Consider the following 19,992-nt stretch of genomic DNA (forward strand, 5'->3'; position numbering starts at 1 on the left):
GGGGCTGCCTAAGGAGCGAAGGGGGTGCTCTCGTGCCGGGCTAGAGGAGGCAGCAGCATTTTGTGTCGGGGCCTGTCCCCTCCATCTGCACCCCCCCCTCCAGCTGCCCCGCTGTGCTCCCCATGAGAGCAGCTTTCCCAGGCCAAGGTCTGCCCCGCCATGGGATGCAGCTGTGGCCGCATCCAGGCCCTGGGGCAGGAGTGGAGGGGATGGAGGCTGCTGGTGCTGCCCTCCTCTTCTTGTTCACGGGCTTTTGGGTGTTTGGACCTTAAGCCTCAGTGTTGGACCTAAAAGCCGGCCATGGAGCGGTCAACCCGCAGTCCTTGTGGGGTGGGGGTGCTGGAGAAGAACTGCTGTTAGGATCAAGTCTTTAGCAGCCCTGCTTGCACAGACGTGGTGTTTATGTTTGAGCTCATTGCTGTTGTTCCTTTAATGTCTTCATGGTTTTCTTTCTGCTGTTACAGCCTCGAATGCCTGTAGAGAGCCTCGAGTGTGAGTGTTAATAAGTGAAAATTAGGGCCCTTGTTCTCCCGGGAGAAATGCTCTTGGGCGCTGTGGGAATTTCATGCCTGGAAGGAGTCATATTTGCTGGATAATTTCTGTAGCTCAAACCAACCGACTGAGCCTGGAGACTCTAGTTCTTCATCAGAGCATTGAACTCTGTGCTGCGTTAGTTAGAAACATGGCAAAGCTCCTGGCACGGAGGGTGGGCGTTGGGCTGGCGAAGTGGGAAGGGGTCTGGTCTGATCTTGTTCACGCTCGGGGCAGCCGCGGTCCCCGGGCTGGAGGTTGGTGTAATAACCCTGAGCAGGTGATAAGGTCGGGCACAAAGTCACCTGGGGTCAGCTGCTCTTCCTGGATTTTCAAAGTACCATTGTTGCTCCTTCCAGATTAGCTGAGACATGGCTACTAAGAACGTTCATCGATCCAGTGAGCTCTCTGGAATATTCCAGCGCAGAGTAGTAATGTCTCCAAAGAAGAAGTATGTCACTGTAAGTACCTGCTGTGGCCAGATAGGAGCTGTGGTGAGGCTGGAAACCTGCCCTGCGTCCCTCCTCTGCCTGCCCCTCCTGTTTAGCCACACTGTGAAGGTACACACCACCACCCCATCTCTTTGGTGCCATACTTGTGTTGGAGGTGGCCATCAAGGTGCGGTGGGAGATGGAGTGTGGGCTGAAAGTCCCGAGTCTTGTCTGAATGTGCTGCTGGAACCCAGTTAACGGGATGTCCTGGGCAGTGCACTGGAGTAGCTGAAGCATTGGGGTGCTTCTACCCATCCTCTTGGTGAGGGCAGCAGTATCTTCTGTCATGGAAGCGTCCTTGCAGGCACTGCTCTGACCATCCCTGCCCTCCCAGCAGCTGGGGATGTGGTGGGGCTGCTCAGACTCTGCCTGAAGACTTGAGAGATGTGTCCAGTCCCAGCTAGAATGGGGTCCAAACCAGTTTTGTCATGTGTGTCATCCTGGGTTGAGTGCAGATCCAGCCCTTGAAACAGCTGTGGAGTTGGGGCAGTTCCTCCTCCCCATCCATGAACGTGGGGCAGTTCCTCCTCCCCATCCATGAATGTGCCTTTTGCTGGCCAAGGCTCCCTTTCCTGGAGGTAACCTCATGGAGGTGGTATCTCTGTATGCTTCTGTGGAGGGGGCTGTGAGGCCAGAACAGAGAGAAAACAAGGGCTAATTAAAAAGATAACGAAAGCTTGGACCCAGCCAGCTCCACCTCGGTCTTGGCACAGCGCTGCTTTTCTGCTCTCCTGTGATTCAGCCGGCAGTGACATCTCCACACGCCGGCTGGTTGTGAGCATTGTGCGAGGATGGAGTTAGGGGGTTTCTGATGACTCCTCCCCACTCCTTTCAAAGGTCACTGCCTGAATCCTGCAAAGCTAAAGGGGAAACAAATGCCCGAAGAGCAGAAATCCTCAAACGTGTCACATGAGAGGACGAAGGAGAAGCGCAGGGGACAGAGCCGCTTGGGTAGAGCGCGTGTTCCGCTCTCCATCATTCATTGACTGATGTTAAATATGTCAGCGGGGAACTTTGGGGATTTCCAGGACTATCCTAGTGGCTGTGGTGACAAATGGTTTATCAGTGGTGCTTGAACAAGAAAAGCCTTTCTGAAGAGAGGTGTTTCTGCAGCTCTTGTTGGTGTTTTGTGTTTCAGTGGACACCCTCTGCCTTCCTGGAGAAGTCTGTCACCAAGGCGCAGAGGATGGCCAGCACCCAGGAGCTGAGGCGGTCCCGGATTCTCCCGCCTCTAGATACGAGTGAAAGCTCCTGTCATGAGGTAGACCTTTTCCTGCCCTTTTCCTTGCCGTTTGATGTGATGTTTGAAGGAGGTGTGTGCTGGTGGCAGGCTTGCCCCCAGCTTCTCTAAATACCTCGGTGACAAGGTCCTGCTGTCCTTTGAAACCGCTGCTGCTGGTCGAGTTCCTTCTGTTGGGGAAAAGGGAAAACATATTTCCCCCCGGGATGATGTTGAAGCAACATCTGGTGCTAAGCCAGGATCAATAACCCCCGACCGAGTTCTGCTGGAGTTGAGTTGCTATCACCAAAGGGATGGTACTGGGGGAAGGCTGGGGTGGGACACAAGGGCAGGAGCTTGCCGTTTTCCATCCTCCCTCTGAACTAACCTCCTCCTTCCTTGCTTTGGTGTAGTCACAGCAAACCCTCAGGGCCGTGACACCCTCAGCAGTGGCAGAGTGGACCTTGGAAGGCCGTAGACCCTGCGGTACCTGCTCAGGGCTTAATGAAGCCGATTTGTTAATGCTTTGGCTTGGAAGGAGGAGCGTGAGCCTTCAGAAGGGTGTGAGGGTTGCAGGCTTCAGGGTCTTGCCAGGGAAGTCCCCGTGGGCAGAGTGGGGGGGATGTGTTTTATCTGGAGTAACACTTGCTTGGATGGGTGCTTAAAGCTGCTGCTTCCACAGGACCAGTGGGTATGACACCACCCAGACAGGGGGTTACTGGGGGGGACAGTGAGAGACCCGTAAGGAACGGGTGAGGGATTGCCTGGGCCAGCACGGGAGGTTGGGAACGTGTCAGATGAGTGCAGGCAGAACTGGCAGCGAGCTGCAGCTACTGGCTGCAGTGTCACCATGGTGTCTGGGGACAAGTGGGAGACCTGCCTCTGTCTTTCGGGTGGGCACAGTGCAGCTGGAAGAGGGGAGACGAGGCTTGGGAGGACTTATCTCTGAGGAATGCCTCTGCCTGGGGGACAGGGCAATGGCTGTCTGGCTCCTTGCTGAACCAGCCCAGGGCTGAGAATAGCATGCTTGGCTCTAGTAGGGCTGTCCCCGTGCCTCCCGCCTGTGGGCCTGAGAGCACCAGCTTCAGGAAGGCACCCAGTCCCTTCTGGAAACTTCAGAGGCGTTAGCAAGGCATCGGCTGTGCCACAGTGTGCAGCAGAGAGAGCAGAGCTGTCCCCTGCCTCCCCCAGGGCTGGGCTGAGGTGAAAGGGAAGTCAGAGGTTAGATGTGCAGCGAGAGCTCTCAGGGCCTGGGAGGAGCTGGAAGAGGCTGCGCCGAGGGCAGGGCTGGAATTGTTGGTGCCCTTCAGTACCTGTCAGGAATCTCTCAGGAATAGCTTGGGTATGGAGCAGAGCTGGCTCGGGGCTGGGGAGGTGGATCAGCTTTGGGAGGATGGGTGTCCCCAGCCTTGTCCTTGCGATGCTGTGGAAAGGGGTGGGAGATCTCTGCCTCCCTTGATGTTAAAACAGTCATCTCGGTAAGGAGTTGTGAGGGCCTGGGACAGGCTGCCAGGGAGGGGGTTGAGTCACCGTCCCTGGGTGTGTTTGAAAAAAGGGCAGATCAGGTACTATGGGATATGGTTTAGCACAGGACAGGAACAGTTGGACTCGATGATCTTAAAGGTCTTCTCCAACCTTGTGATTCTGTGATTTCACCAACGGCTGGTGGCAAAGTCCATCCAACAGTGTACCTGAGCATCCCCCACCAAGCTTCAAGTGGGGTCACTGGGATGGAGTTGGTGCCGTGGCATAACCAGATGCGGAGCGGTGCTGGAAGCAGGTCCTTGATCTGCTGCAATCCCTTCCGTGGGATTACTCTGTTCTGGTGCTTCGGCATCAAGCTATCAGGTGACTTGGTCTGGTTCTGCCAGCTCACTGAGGAGGCAGCTGGATCAGCAGGGGGGTTTCCTCTCTGCAGGGTACCAGCCCTGTCCCAGTGGTGCTGCTGGAGGGAAAGGTCGTTACAGAAAGAAGTGCTGTTCCATTCCCAAAGGCTCCTGTTAGTGGTGGGAAGCAGCGGTTTTCCTTCCTCCGGGGACTGAACGTACCGTGATTTGTTCCTTCCCCTCAGGATTACTCCCAGCCGATCACCTGTGTCACAGACAGGGGACACTTCATTGTGCGGATCCGAGGTATTGGTGCCCGGGCGGTCCTGGGCTTCCCCCTCCACCTGGACTTCTCCACCTGTCCAGTCAAATACAGCAGCCAGAAGACTCTGCTGGTTCGCAACATTGGTAACCGGGAGGCCCGCTACTCCATCAGCACTCAGAGGTAAGGGACCTCACTTCATTTGCCCAACAAAAGGTGTGTGTGGGTGTTTTTCTTCTAGAGCTCTAGAGCAGCAAGTTTCACTGCCAGGAGCTTGCTCCGACACGGGCTTCCCCCAGAGTCACAGTGTCCTTCAGGTGCCTCCAGGCACTGCAGCGTGGGATCCTCCACAGCTATAGATGGGATCTCTGCTCCCTGCCATCCATGAGCTGCAGGGGGACAGCCTGCTTCACCATGGTCTTCCCCACAGACTGCAGGGGAATCTTTCTCTGTGGTGCCTGAAACACCTCATCATCCCTCCCTGCTCCTTCTTCCCTGGCCTTGGTGTCTGCACAGTTCCTCACATCATCTCACTCCTGTCTCTGGGGGCAAAAAGCAGCTTCTTGGTGGTTTTTTTCCCTCTAACTGTGATTCTGAGGCACTGTGACCATCCCTGATGGGCTCGGCCTTGGTCAGCAGCGACTCCAGCCTTGAGTTGGCTGGGGTTTGCTCCGTGGGGCTTCAGAGAGCTTCTGGTTGCTTCTTGCAGAAGCCACCCCTGCAGATCTCCCCCTTCTCCAGCAGAACCCAGCCATGCAAAGCCACAACACAGGTACAGGCACATGTGAGAGAGGAGGAGGACAGCAGTGGGGTAGAAGGGAATGAGAGATTCATCTGAGCATGTAGAGGCCAGCTGATGGGCCTGTATCCTCTATGTTTTATCTGTGCAGGTTGAACTTGTGGTTTAGTTGATGCAACTTCTCTTTTCTGGCCTGAGCAAAGTCAGGCTCTTGCCCATTCACAAACCAGCTCAGGTGCCACCGTTGCCCAGTCTGCTGTCCTGCTTGTGCCACTTGTCTTTGCCTCCCCTCTGTGGGTTCCCTTCCCTGGCACCAAGCGTAGAACTTTCTGCTCTCCCCATTAGGGTGCTTTTGCAGCCCATCTCCCATCCTTAACTGTTCCTCACAGTACTGAGAGCTCAGCTCGTGCATCTGGTCACATCCTGGTGATGTTCCCTGCCCGGTCATCGTTTGTCCGAGGACTTGGCTGTTTTCTGTTCTGCTTTTTGCTCCAGAGAGGAGCTCGTCAGTGAATGTGTGGGGCCAATTCAGCATCTTCGATAGCTTCCAGAAAACGTGGTCGCATTTTGGCCATGATTTGACTGCTTTTTCCTGAAAAAAACCCAGCCAGCCCCCCAGCACTGCCCATTCTTCAGTGTGCTGTGTGCCTGCCCTCCCTGCGCAGCAGGGCCGTGCCCAGCCCCTAACCGCAGCGCTTGGGAATAAAAATCCCAGGAGGCTAAATCCAGTAAGTCTCTTCCCATTGCTCTTGTGGTTCAGGCAGGAGAATGAGTTCCTTCTCCGTGACATTGGCAGAGAGAAATGTCATTCCAATAGGTTTAAGATGAAAATGGTGTCTGGGAGCAGACAAGGCGCAGCGCTGCCTTTTCCTGCGGCGATGGACGTTGTGCTCTGCTGTGCTCCAGGGACAGAGAGGGTCGGTCTGGGATTAGATCCCTCTAGGAGTGTCCCCACCCAGCTCAGAAAGCTCGGGAGATGATCCTCCAAGGCAGAGCGCTCAGCGATCCCCTGTGGTACCCATACACTACAGGGAGGTGTGGGGATGCACAAAGACCACCCGAGGTTCTGAAATTAGGGCGGAGGTGTAGGAAAAGGGGGGAAGGGAGGTGCTGAGTGTACCTGGGATTTTTCAGTGCAGTCTGGGATGCTTTGTCCTGAGGGACTGGGTTTGCTGGGATGGTTACGCTGCTTGACTTTGGCTGTTCTACTGCTGCCACAAAGTAGCATGTGCAAAGGTTAAGCCTTTGGGTTTGGTGGGGTTTTCCCTGCTGTAGGTCTGGGTGGACAGGGTGGGGCATTTCAGTCCCCAGTAACTTTGCTGTCTGCCTTGGGGCTGGAGGTAGCTTTTAATGAACTAGGTTCTCCCCAACTCAACTGGTTTTAGGATGCCAATTAAGGCAGCAGTAGACCAAAGAAAGCTTGGCTGTTAGAAGATGAAGGTAGCCCGGGACTCGCAGTATAGTGCAGCCTCCTTGCCCGCTGTGTTTACTGAGCATGTGGCTGCAGCAGAGAAGCCAACGTGGTGCTTTGAGGGCCTGTGTCACAGACTTGCCAGCTTCTTTCACTTGTCAGCTGCCTTTCTGCATTATGTCAGGAGTATGATGGCCCTTGGTATCCTCGTGGGACATAACTTGAGCCCACTTCTGTCAAGATGGGGAAGCTTGACCCCTGGTGAGAGTAAGCAAGCCCTAAATACCAAGGTAGATAATTATCAGAGTGCTTACAGGTCTAGTGTTGCTCTCTTGCTGAAGGGCCATAATGGGCAAGATTTCAGCAGGTCCTGGTGTGAAGGAGTCTCCTGGGTTGGTGTGCCTAGATGAGGTTATAGGAGTTGGGGACTGCAAGGTGCTGCTGGGAGATCAGGCCCTGCGAAACTTCAGACATTGTGCAACAAAGCAAACGGACAGCTGGATGTAGTAAAAGCATGCCAGAAGAAAAGGAGCTATTAACCCCCCTCCAAACCTTCTCTCCTGTCTTTCAGGAGTAGCAGGTTTATAGGTGGCAGAAAAAAACCGGATGTCCCAGGGACATCAGGGTCAAGCTGTGCATGCAAACACCTCTTACCTGCTCTGGGCTCTTCAAAACCCATTCTCTGATGGTATGGTCCAGACTGGAGCCTGGCTGCAGAATCTGGGGGGGATGAAGTCATTTCATACTCTCTGGACTTCGGAGAGCGAGGGTAGCCAGCCGTGTTTCTGACCCCCTGTGTTCTGGGTTGCTGCTGCCAGCTGCTTGTTTGCTCCTCACACAAGCGAGCTGCCGGGAACTAGACTGCAAAAGAGCCCCCAGAGCTCCCACCACAGTCCTGATGAGTGTGTGTGTCTCTGTTGCAGCCCTTTCTCTGTCGATCGCTCCAGCGGTACGCTCGGCATCGGTGAGGCCATGCAAGTAAGAGTGGACTTCCACCCGCTGAAGTCTGGGGATTATTGCGGTTCCCTGATAGTTCACTACGACACAGGTGAGTGTCCTATCTGCAGGTCTGCGTCCTTCAAAGCAGAACAAGGCTGAACTTCCTTTGCAATCTACTTGTAAACCCTTTTGTTTCAAAACCTCTGTGTATTTTGGTGCTTAGAAGGGCAAAGGCTGAGTCTGTCCTTATTCTGTCTGTCTGGTGTCCTGGCCCATCCCCGGGTGTTCCCTGCTGTCAGCACAGTAGCCAGCACCCCACACCCCTGTGACAGTCATCTGCCATCATTGCCTATTGTCCCAAGCACCCAAATTCCCTTGCTGGGTGCTATCCCCCAGCTTTACCTCCAAGAAAAGTGAAAACCAGCTGGTGTTTGGGGGCTGTTAGAGTGCATCCCCCTCAACAGGAAGGAGAATGCTTTGGGAATCTGTTTTCCTGGGAGCTGCTGGGTGGAGGAAGGATGAACCTTGAATCTGGGTGACCGCGTGCGTACGCGCGTGTGATGTTCCATTCCGAACCAGTGCTGGATTTGGTCCTGTAAGCGTAACGTGTGTGGGGGGGTGTGTGTCTCTATGGGATGCTGTCACATGCCCACTGTCCCTTACACACCTCTGTCCCATATGCCGCTTCCCCGTGGTCTTGCTCCAGCCCCTTTTTCTACGCCGCCCTCTAAATCCCACTCTTGACAACATCAGGACTAAAGCAGCCAGGACATGGGGGCTCCTGGGATTTGTCAGGAAGAGACAGGTAGGAAATCTTTACGAGGGTCCGAGGTGCCACCGAAGTGCCATCAGCTTCATAAGTGGCTTTAAGAACAAGTTGAGGGGGGGAAAACTCAAGGAGAAGGTGAGATGTGAAACAGCTTCTGTCAGGATCTTCGTGGCTTTCTTGAAAAACCTGAGTCTTGTTCTCACTGAAGCAGCTGGTTCCTCCCCAGCTTACATGGGGTTGGGTTTCTGCAGTGATGCTTAATGTTTGCTGCAACTGGGACAAGCCTGTCCCTGTCCCTGCTTGAGCAAATGTAGAGGAAGTCACAGTTCTCCCTCTGCCCGATATTGGGTGGATTGAAGTGGCAGCTCTTCAGACTGTCCTGATCCAGGAGTACGGGCACTGCTTCTACAACACAGGGAAGCTCTTGTCTGCATCCCATCCTGCCATGGGCTGTCGCTTTGCTCCTTGCTCTGCCACCTTCTTTTCTGGCCCACACACTGCAGGCATCTTTTGGGGGGGATCAGTGAGAGACTGGGAGAGACTTGACACTTGTGGTGGGCCTGGAGGAGATGCTGTGTGAGCTGTGGCTGAGGTGGGACTCCCCTGGGAATGAGGGGTAATAAAAGCTGTAGCCCTTTCTTCTGTGAGCTGAGGCTCGCTGCGTTCCTCGTACTTCCATCGGCAAGTGAGAGGAGTAAAGAGTCCCCTTTGCTTTCTTCCAGGTGAAGACATGAACACACACCTTCATGGAGTGGCTGTAGACGTCAACATCTGTCTGGATGAGGAGCCTGTGACCATTGAGAAGACCTACCTCACGCTGTCGAAGCGCAGATGCGTGGCCATCCACAACCGCAGTGACATCATCGCCCGCTTCCAGTGGAAGGCTTGTGGCACGCAGGAGGAGGAGGATCAGCGGGAGAGAAGGTCCGTTTCAAAGATGCCTTTGGTTAGGTACCCTGCCCAAGGGGAACGCTACCGTCTGGCCTCGAGGGGGGTTGGTGCTTTTAGGACAAGTCAGCCATCCACAGCATCAGGGTGGGTGTCCCTGGGCTTTAGGGTAATGGAGCTGGGTGCTTCCCATCCCAGTTCCATCCACCCTCTGGCTGAGGGTGATGTTTTGGGGAGGAAAGCTTGATTGCAGTGAGTGGATTTCCTCTGAGAGCGAGCTCTGGTGTTTGTGGCAGCTGCAGACTGCTGAGAGCCAGTGGCTCCCGGGCTGCAGAGAGTCTGTGAAGCTTCATTGGCCCAGGAGGATGAGGCCATCTCCTGAATAGGTTTGGGCTGTCCAGGTTTCCAGCATGGGGTGTTTCTGCCTTTCCTTCGAGCCTGGGGAGAGTTTGTAGGTGGAAGGGTCTGCAGGGAAGGAAGGTAGGGCAGCATGGGACTTGGAAGTGCATTTGGGCTTCAGAACCCCCTGTCTTCATGGTGGTGAGAGATGGGGCTGGATCTTCAAAGGACGTCTTTGGGGAAGCTTTGAAAGGCCTCTCTCAGGTGGCAGAGACACACTCCGAGCCTGGGAGGTGGAATGATGGGTGGGAGATTGCACTTCAAAGCTTGGGTGATTTGGGAATCCTTTCTCAGAGTGGGGTGGATGCAGGAGCTGATGAGGAAACTGCCACAAACTGGAGGCTTTGTGAGGGCTTCTGAGCAAATAAAGGTGAAGGGAATTAGGTGAGAAATGCCTTGAAGGCCAAAAGTAGTTTTCCACTGTTAACTCTTTTTAATTGCACAGTGTGTGACTTGTGTGTGAGCTCAGTGTGTTAAAAGAAAACCTCATGACCTCCTCTTGGTAAAGGAATAGTCCAGGGAAGTGCCCCCTCTCCCCACCTGCCTGTCTCAGACTGGGCCCTGAGTGATGCTCTGCCCCTCAGAAGCCATCTTTTTCCCCAATTAGATTTGATCTCCTGCCAGCTTGTCCCCTAGACACTTCCCAGGATGTTTGGGGATGGTCGTAGCTCCAGGGCCGCTGACCTGCTGTCAGAGGAGCTGTTGAGGTCTTGGATCAGGGAGGATGTTTTCATGGGAGAAAGCAACACAGGACCCCAGTTTGTGCCCCAAGAAGAGCTGGGTCATTGGAAGCTCTGTCCAGGGGTTTGTCCTGCAGGACTCTCTGGGATGTAAGGGTGGAATTCCTGTCTGCTGATGGAGGTTGAGTTGAGGGTCGCTCATCTCGGGCTGGCAGCCCCCGCTAAACGTGCAGCGTTGCAGGTCAGCCGTGGAGGAACGTCTGCCCTTGCGCTCTACGGGGAGCTGGCCAACGCAAGGAGTTTTGGTGCTGGTGAGGGCACTCGCCCCAGGCTCTGTCTGTGTGCAGCCAGGAACGGCCAGGACTGTGTTTCCTTTCCAGTTGTGTTTGAATTGAGCCGGGTGACGATCGCCGTGTGGTTTCTACCCCGCGGCCTCGATGTGCTGCATACGGAGCCGTCTGCTTCCCCCCTCCCTGAGTTGTCAGCTGCTGGTTCCTCGTGGCTGTGGGACTGGAGCGTGAAGGGGGACAGCAGTGCACCCGCTCGGAAGTTCTGCTCCCTTCCCATCTCTGGCTTGTCATCCTTCAAGTCCGGGATGATTTTGGCAACTACTCCCAAGTGAGGATTAACTGTGTCAGAGCTCTGAGGAGAAGGGGAAAAGGAAAAAAGCAGGTGGTTCAGGGCCAGGCTGAAGGGTTTGGGCTCAGAGGTGCCAGTCCTGACGTCTTCATCAGGTGATGTTAGGCTTCCTTTCTCACAGCCTCTGTATTTCTGCACCTACCCACTGATTTCACTGGGATGCTGTGGTGCCTGAATGCCGGAGCCCTGGGATCCTCTGGTGGAGGCGGGGTGGGGAGCAGAGGGGCTGTGGTTGTTCCTTACACCTGCGGGTCTGAAAGGGAAGAGAAGACAGTGATGCTGGGAACCTGCAGCCCAGAGCAGGGGTCTGATGCCCTGCCTGGTGATACGCTGCCCTGGTGCTCCTCATCCTCCTCTGCCTCCCCTGAGCATCCTGGGGGTAGGAGAAGCCAGTTTGAGGATGGAGATGGATTCCCCATTGGTTGTGGCAGCAGCTTTGAGCTAGGTCGCTCTCCTGAGGGCTGCTCACTTGTGTAAGACCCCAGGACGCAAGATCACCTTTCCCGCCTCCTCTTCTGCAGCATCCCCGACCAGAGTGCCAAGGTGCAAGGAGAATCCCTGCTTTCCTCCGACGGGATCTTCAGCATTGAGCCAGCGGTAAGTGAGAGCTTTGAAAGCTCCCTTTCTCTTCTTCCTCCTCCTCTTGCTCCCTGAATGAGGTCACTCAGCAGATCCCTGCTTGATGTGCTGGGAGGAAACATTGGGTTTCTGGTGGGGCCGGGAGAGCTGGTGGCAAAAAGCGTTTCCCAACTCGTGATGGGCACCGGGAGCCTAAAGCTGGGCTTTGCTCCCAGGGCTATAAATGAAGAGCTGCCCAAGTGTCCTGACCACGTTCAGAGGGATGGAGCCTTACATGTAAAGGCACACCTTCCACAGGGCTAACGCAGGGTGTGGGACCATGTCAGTTGAGATGCTGACCCGAAGAGCGAAGCGCTCCTCTGTGGGAAGGAGGGCAAATTCAGCCCCCGGAACTTTGTCACTGTGAGGGTGATGGAGCCCTGGAACAGGCTGCCCAGAGAGGCTGGGGAGTCTCCTTCTCTGGAGACATTGAAGCCCCCCTGGATGCATTCCTGTAGGATTTACCATGTGTGACCCTGCTCTGGCAGGGGGTGGGACTGGATGAGCTTTGGAGGTCCCTTTCAGCTCCTAACGGTCTGTGAGTCCGTGACTGGCCGGCACCTCTGAAGCGATCCTGCTGGACTCGCTGGAGTGTGAGCTGGGCTGGTTGCTCCGCTATAGCCCTAATTTAAGAAAATGCCTCTCCCAGGTGCCAGTAAAGGTCAGGGACTGGGAAAGTTTTTCGTAGCTGCTTCCAAACTCCCTTATAAATATTGTTGATCAGTGTTACTGGCTCTTTCCTCTTCCCTGGTGCTCTAAATATCGGCTCATGGGGCCACGGTTGGAACGAAAGGATGTGACGTTTGAAGATAAATGGTTTGCTGTCTGCTTCTGTTTTAGGAGGGAGAGATTTGGCCAAATTGTTCAGCTGAAATTAGTGTGACCTTTAAGCCTGAAGAAGCCAGAGTGTATCAACAAAAGTTCTACTGCGACATCTCAGGTACGGCTCCTGTCCCCTCCTGCTCTTGCCCGTGGTGGGGAGGAGCCTGGCTGAGGTATTATGGTGGGAATTTGGGGAGTTGCTTCTCCCTAGACATCCTAAAGCCCTGTGGTGGTTAGATGCTGCTGCAGGTGGCGAGCCCTGGAGCACCCAGGTGTGGAGCTGTATGTTGGGTGCAGGTGGTGCTGAGCTGCATGAGTATAAACAGCAGATTTTTGTCTTGGGTTGTGTTTTCCTGAGCTTTACACCTTCCTTGAGTGGATTTCAAAGCTCATCTTAGCACATGGGAAGAGATTCAGAGGTGGCGTTGGAAACTCAGCATCACCCCAAATCCTGTGTTCAGTTTGGGCACCTGACTCCAAGAAGGACATGGAGGTCCTGGAGCGTGTCTAGAGAAGGGCAGTGGGGCTGGGGAAGGGGCTGGAGGGCAAATCCTCTGAGGAGCGGCTGAGGGAGCTGGGGGCGTTCAGCCTGGAGAAGAGGAGGCGGAGGGGAGACGTTATTGCTCTCTCTAGCTCCCTGAAAGGAGGCTGTGGGGAGCTGGGGCTCAGCCTCTTCTCACAGCTAAGTAGCGAGAGGACGAGAGGGAATGGCTGCAAGTTGTGCCAGGGGAGGTTCGGGTTAGAAAGGAGGAGAAATTTCTTCTCCGAAAGAGCGGTTGGGCATTGGAAGGGGCTGCCCAGGGAGGTGGTGGAGTCACCGTCCCTCAGGAAAGGTTGGATGAGGTACTTAGGGACATGGTTTAGTGAGTAATAGAGGTGGTGGGGGGATGGTTGGGCTGGATGATCTTGGAGGTCCTTTCCAGCCTTAATGATTGTGTGATTGTTTCAGGGTGCAAAGTGATGGCTCAATTAGAAAGCAGCCCAAGGGTTTGGTCAGAAAGGAGAAAGCAGCCCAAAGGCATATCTGCCAAGGGAAGGGTCCTGTACCTTTCCCTGGATCTTCCTGGGCTGATCTCTGCCAGCCCCAAGTCGGAGGCTAGAGCCTGGAAAATGCGGGATCAGAGGGAATTGCTGTTCTGACATTGAATTCTCTCCCCAGGCCGTGAGACCAGGCTGCCCCTGTGCATCCAAGGGGAAGGCATAGGGCCTCAGCTGCGCTCCAGCTTTGAGCGTCTGGACATCGGGGATGTCTTCATGGGAGCAGCACACAAGTACGAGGTGAGCTGTGAGAGCTAGCAGGGCTTGGGCTGGAGCCTGCTGGCTCCTTGTGGGATTTCTGGCAGCTCAGGAGTTGTGAGCAGGGCAGTTCTGTGCCAGCTGGACAAAGGCAGAGGTTCTATGGAGTTATCACTGCTTTGCCTGGAAAAAACCCAAAGGCAGAACTTGTCCCGTTGTATTTCCTTTGCCTTCTGCCTTGCAGGTGTTCATTGTTGAATTAGAAAGCAAATGGGTCTTCTCTAAAGGAAATGTCCTTCTGTGTTTCCATTTTGCCTTCCTGCTGCAGGTGGTGCTGTTTAACAAAGGACTCATCCAAGCTGCCTTCAGCTTGGTTCCTCCAGCTACAGCTCTGGGCTCCTGCTTCACCTTTCTCCCCAGCGAGGGGGAGATTTTGCCAGACGATCTCCAGGTCATCCAGATCTCCTTCAGTTCCACCATCCTGGGGAAGTTCACAGAAGAATTCAAGTTCAATGTGAATGGATCCCCTGAGCCCGTGACCTTGTCTATCAGGTGAGTGGGGAGGTTACAGGAGCTTGGTGGGCACCTCTGGAGTTATCTCTGGGTAGTGATCTCCCACCTGCCTCACTTTCTGGTGAAGCAGAGAGAAAAAGGTGTTGTGGGAGGTCTTGGCATGGGGATGCTAGGTTAAGAGCTGAGAGCCTTTAACCTTGGCTCCAGTTTGAACCTTGCAACCCAGGGGTGATGACCTTCCTTCCTTCCTATGCCCTCAATATACCCTGTTTAACTCTGAAAGACTTGGGTGCCTGTGGGAAGTACCTTGGCCTTCTTGGTGGAGCTTTCCAGGACACTCTTGGCACGGAGTTTGGCAGCGACAGGTTCCTATCGTGACCCTTTGACACCCCAGTGTGATGATCCTGGGTCTGGAAGTGACTACCCATGCTGGGAAAAGTTTAACTGGAAAGGTGTGGAGATGCCTGCTGCCCAGGGTGGGTACCAGGAGCTGGTAGCTCCTTCCCCCTTTGGGTTGCGGCAGGCGTGTGATGGGCTGTAGATGGGTCTGGGATGGGTCTGTGATGTCCCACGTGAAGGCACAGCGAGGCCAAAAGCACTTTGGAGACCCTTGAGCAACAGGCCAGCCTGGGTGATTTTGTGTTTTATAATCCTCTGTTAAGAATCCACCCAACCTGGGTAGCAGCAGGCTCAGTGTCATCCCTCGCACTCCTGTGTTGGGACAAGGTGTCCTCCCAGCTCCTGTGCAGCGAGTGCTGTGCTGCCTCCTTTCTGCAGCTGGAAAAGCGCCGATGCAGGAGCCTGGGAGCTCTCTGCAGCAAGAACTTGGGCATCATCCTGTGGGCCGGTGCTGGTGCAGAAGACAATGTGCACCAAGCCGAGGAGGGGAAAGAGAAAAGGCTGCTAAGAGAGTCAAAGCTCCTTTCTCAGGCTCTCAGCAGCGGATAAACTTGTCCCAGTGGGTCATAACCATGGGCTGTTGGGATAGTGTGGTGTAGGCAGGCAAGATGTGGGGCTGGCTGTGCCTCCTTGGCCAGCAGCCTCCTGCTAGATCAAGGTAGCCAAGAAATGAAAGGAATCTGCAGTGGGTTTTGCTGGTGAGGCAAGAGAAACCGGTAAAAACAGAACAAGAAGTTTATTGCTTGAAGAGAGAGCGGGGAGTCGGTGTGACCAACTGGAGCTTCAAGACACCCACCCACCCGCTCGAGCTGAGCCTCCTCGGGAGGCTTTGAATGCTGGATTGAGTCCCATGCGGAGAACAACTCCCATTTGGATGTGAGCTGGCTGGTGGGATACTGGGCTATGAAGAAGGGAATGAGGATGAGTGTTTGAGCAGTTCTTTGTTATCCTTCCCACTCAGCAAGAACCCCCGAGTCCACTAATGCTGCCATAGATGTGATCGTTCCCAAAACATCCGCGTTTCCCCCCCAGGTGGAGCTGGGCTCGGGTGGCATCAGCCATGAGGTGAATTCATGAATGGTGTGTGGCTCCAAGGGCCGATTTCAGGCAGTGATGGCGAGTTTCAGAGTTTGGAGCTGATTTTAGGGACCGGAGAGGAGGTGTGGTGGGTTCAGGGCCCCGTGTTTGGTTTAAGATGTGTTGTTCTTGGCTGTGTCAGCAGTGAGAAGCTGATACATTCCTGTGTAGAATTGTTGGTGATCTTGTTGTGGTTGGTGGGTGTCTGTGCGCTCCCTAGGATTCTGATAATTGTGTGGATCCAGATCTCCTGAGAAGACGCTCAGCCACTCAATGGAAACGCTGGCTCCAGCTGAGACGAAGGGAACCTGAGGAGGGTTACTCCATTGAGTCCGCTTTTGTGTGGGCATCTCTACCCATGCGTTAGAGATGGGGAAACTGAGTCACGGAGCCATCGCTTGTTTGGGGCCCCTCATTGAGCCAACTTGGGGGCATAGCTTTGCCCTATCCTGCCTGACACTGTGCCCTAAGCCCCATCTGATAGCTGCTGGCCACCTCCTGTCCCCTTGAATGAGGGCAAGGGTGTGAGGGGCTGGTTTGAAACCCGCCGTGGTTCTGACACCGGCTCTTACCCGCCCGAGCAGCAGGGAGAGCTGAAAGCTCTGCAGTTCTCTAACTCAGCCAGTGCCTTGTCTGTCTGTCCTCACAGTGGCTGCGTCATTGGACCAACGCTCCACTTCGATGTGCCTGCCCTCTGCTTCGGTGACGTCTCCTTCGGTGAGTGCGCCCTGGGCTTGGACCGCGGGCCGAGAGGTCCATGCGTTACCGAAACAGGGCGCTTGGAACCTCAGAGCACCCAGAATGTGTGTTCCTCTGCAGCAGCAGCCTTCAGGGTGTTCAAAGCAGGACTGATACCCTTGGCAGCAGAATGGCCGCGAGGGTATCAGTCCCTGAAATGCCCCGGGAATGGGAGATGGGGAAAAAAGGGTGATGCTGGCGGGGGAAAGAAGGGCGGTGCCTGGGAGGGGGAGAAGGGCGACGCTGGGGTTGGGGGAAAAGGGAGACGTTGGAGGGGGAGAAGGGTGATGGAGCTGTGAACCAGCCTGAAGCTGCTCTGGATAAATGTTGGGAGGACAGGAGCCATTCAGTCCCCTGAGCCTTAGTGTGAAATGTTAATTAGTGCTGGGAGGGCACCTTGTTATCACCTACCCCATAATATGCCCAAGCCATAGCTCTGCGCAGAGCTCCTTCCCTGTGTCCCACCACCCCAAAAGCCCAGTTCTGCTGAGCCAGCAGCGCTGGTGGCTGAGCATCCAGAGCTCCATTGAAATGCAGGTTCTGGTTCTCCATCTCTGCCTCACAAAAGGCTTTTTACTGAGATGAGGTGAAGTTTTTAATGGGAAATCAGTTGTGGATTGATGGAAGGGCCATTATCGAGATGGGCCAGCCAAACCAGATGTCTTCTCCTGGGCTGGTCTCCTGCCTCTGCAGAACATCCCCACTGAGTGGGGTTATGCCACTGGTGCGGCAGGGAAAGCTGGTGTCAGAGCTTTTTGAGCAGTAATGAGACGTCGCCGTTCGTTAGGGAAGGTGAGACACGGCTTCTGCTGATTTCTCAGCCAGTGTCAGGCTCAGCTCCTGCCAAGTGGGCTGCAAACCTTCACGTGCTCCATCTGGTCACCCTGAAACAGGAGATGCCGTAAGGCTCCAGCTAACAAAACTGCATCAGAGGGCTTTGCATCGGGCTGTAGCTCCCCATTTCATCCATCCCTGCTTTTACTGCAGCTTCTCCTTGGTGCCAACCTGCTCTTCCGTATTGCAAACCACGGGGGGTGTTCATGGGGAGTTTTACGGATCCGATTCTGGGAGTAAATGCTCTGTCTGGCTGCTCACTCTTACGTGAGACGTAACCGGTGCTGGTGTCGGGGCAGCTGAGAGAGAAAAACTGATGGCTTTGGGCATCAGAGCTGCCAAGGAGGGATCTCCATCACCAGCCTGGCACAGAGCTTCCATGGCAATTAATTCCTTGCTGGGCTTCTCAATTAGCTGCAGTTGAGATTGAAGAGAGCCAAAGTCCAGGCGCAGTTTTACCGTGAGAGGCTGTTCAGCCCAGGAATGGTGGGATAACGGGGGCATAAATCCCTCTGTGTGTCTCTTCCCCAGGCTTCCCTCACACCTTGTCCTGTCGCCTCAAAAACACCTCCTTGGTGCCCATGACTTTCCACCTTCGCATCCCCGGGGACGGCTCGGGAGGGCCCAGCGTTACCAGTGCTGCTTGGCTGTCGAACAACGATCCTGAGCCCTGGAGATGGGGAGTTGAAGGTTCCATCAGGCCGTCCGAATTTACCATCAAGCCTTGCAGCGGGACCATCCGCGCCCTGGGATCCAGGAATATCAAGGTGTGGGGAGAATCCGTCCGGCCGTGCTTCAGCAGATGGAGCTGAAGCTTCACTGGTGGGGAGGGTCCGGGGGGGCTTTAGTGATGGGAGGCAGATAGATGCACTTGTGTTGTCTGGGTTGGTCCGGGATGTTTGTGAAGGGGCATCGGTTTGTTTCCAGAACCATCCGCTGAGCATCCTGTGCCCTATGGTCAGGTGCGGAAGCCACGTGTGTGCTTGAGCGCTGCGTGGAGCTGTGGCTTTGGCTTAACCGTGGGCAGAGGAAGGATGAGGACAGCGGGTGGCCATTAGAGAGATGCCCTTGTGTAAAGCAGTTTGCTTTTCTTCCCGGACTTGTTTTCCCTCTCCCAGTGAGCAGAGGAGCTGCATCCACTGCAGCCATCCCTAGGGGGGGCTGAAGCAGCTCTGCCAGATGTGACCTGCACCCAACTTCTGGGGCCCTTGGCATTTGGCCCTGGCTGTAAAGCTGAACTCGCTGGGTTTGAGGTAATGCATTGCCCCGGGATTTACGCTGTTGTAGCTGAGATTAGAACCGAGATTAATTTTAATACAGTGGTGAGCAGGGCAGTTGTCTGATTAGGCTTTAATTCAGCTTACACACACCCTGTTAACCACACAGGGTGTTGAACCAAGCAGATGCTGTCAGGAGACCTTTATTGCTCTCAGACTCTGCTCTACACAGCAGAAGGATTAGGGGAAAATCCTTCTCCTTACCATGGAAGGAGAATCAGGGGATGCCACACACGGAACGATAGTTTTTGGGGGTGGTGAAGGTCTTTGACGCTCTTCTCTGTCACCAGGTCACCCTGTGCTCCAACACCGTGAAGAAGTACAAGCTGGCGCTGGTGGTGGATGTGGACGGTGTCGGCAAGGAGGTGCTGGGGCTGCTCCTCACAGCCAGGTATCGGCACTTTCCTTTGCGGCGTGTCCTCTCTCCTGGTGCATCGTCTCTCCTCCCCTCACACAAAGGCCAGCTCCAAACGAGAAGTATTACTTAATGAGCTCGTTAAGCAGGGCTTTGAAAGCAGCCAGTGTTGAGGAGCATCTGTGCTCACCAGACAGGCACAGCCCCCAGCCTTTTCCTAATTATATTAATTAGATTAATTATAGACCTATTTCTTTGGTGGGTGAGGTGTAACAGACTTCCAAAGGGCTGTCTCTCTCCTCCTTCCTGCAAGCAGTCAGTGGGGGAACTGTGTCTGTGTTGCCACCAAAGCACAGTTTTCCTTTAGGATGTGGGGAGCAGCCTGGTGTCTGTCTGGCTTAACAAAGGCACATGCTAATGGGGAAGGGGCTTAGGGCAGGACTGGTGCAGGAAAAATAACAGCAAGATCTTCCGAAGGAGAAACAGAGTCCTTGATGCTGAGGAGAGCTCAGGTTTTGCTGCTTCCCTCTGGTCCTTTTGAGCATGAATGTTCTCACACTTAAGCTGGAAGTCATCCCTGCTGCAGCCAGGCTGGATCCCGCTGTGCTGTGGGTGTCGGTGTCATTACCAGTAGGATGCAGCTCACTGGTGCTTTTCCACCGTCTGGTCAGTATCTGGGCTGTGATTTTCTTTTTAACAACCACCCACTGCGTAAGGCAGGGGCTGGCTCGGACCTTCCATCGCCACAGCAAGCAGTTGAGGCTCTTCAGGCCCCTTTTCTGGAGAGGAGGGAGTAGTTTCTGCTGAGATACTGGGCCATACTGCACCAATCCTTGGTGGGAAGGTTCCTCCAGAGCTCAGGGCTTGCTGTGGGAATCAAAGGGAATACAGGAAGCTGAAGGCGATTTATTGCTGTCGGGGTAATACATGTCTGTCTGACAGTGACAAATGTGTTCCGCTCCTCTGTTCCCTATTCAAGGAGGAAACAAATTCTACGTTCTCTCAGTATCTCTAATTCCCTTTGGGACATCTCTTTGCCTAGATGCATCGCTCCTGAGCTGGAAGTGCGGGACCCCACTGTGACATTTGGCCGGTGCTTCCTAAACTTCCAGTACGAGCGGCCACTGACCCTGGTGAACAAGAGCCGCGTTCCAGCCTGCTACAGGCTCCTTCCTCAGGTTTGGCATCGCATCTGCCCTCAAGAGTTATCCAGGGGTTTATTAAGGGGATGAAAAATAATAACAAAGGGGTGGGGTAAGACCTTGCTGGTTTATATTCAGATGGGTTCTTGTTTTCAGCAAAGCTTTGGGTGTAGAAGAACCGCGCCCCT

At 54.5% G+C, this 19,992-nt stretch overlaps 1 protein-coding gene across 1 annotated transcript; it reads left to right on the top strand.

Annotated features, from left to right (window-relative positions):
* Nucleotides 1-902: 902 nt before the first annotated feature.
* LOC311201685 (hydrocephalus-inducing protein homolog) lies at nucleotides 903-17,270 on the top strand (the record flags this gene model as incomplete). Its single annotated transcript, XM_084276114.1, has 12 exons — nucleotides 903-992; nucleotides 4,313-4,373; nucleotides 4,434-4,512; nucleotides 7,403-7,527; nucleotides 8,910-9,111; nucleotides 10,506-10,772; nucleotides 11,315-11,390; nucleotides 12,252-12,351; nucleotides 13,393-13,511; nucleotides 13,798-14,021; nucleotides 16,108-16,261; nucleotides 17,184-17,270. The coding sequence occupies 12 exons, from the start codon at nucleotides 903-905 to the stop codon at nucleotides 17,268-17,270; spliced, it is 1,584 nt and encodes a 527-aa protein (XP_084132240.1).
* Between the last annotated feature and the right edge of the window lie 2,722 nt (nucleotides 17,271-19,992).

The sequence above is a fragment of the Gallinula chloropus genome (assembly GCF_964237585.1).
Source record: "Gallinula chloropus genome assembly, chromosome: 28".
NCBI classification, from domain to species: Eukaryota; Metazoa; Chordata; class Aves; order Gruiformes; family Rallidae; genus Gallinula; species Gallinula chloropus.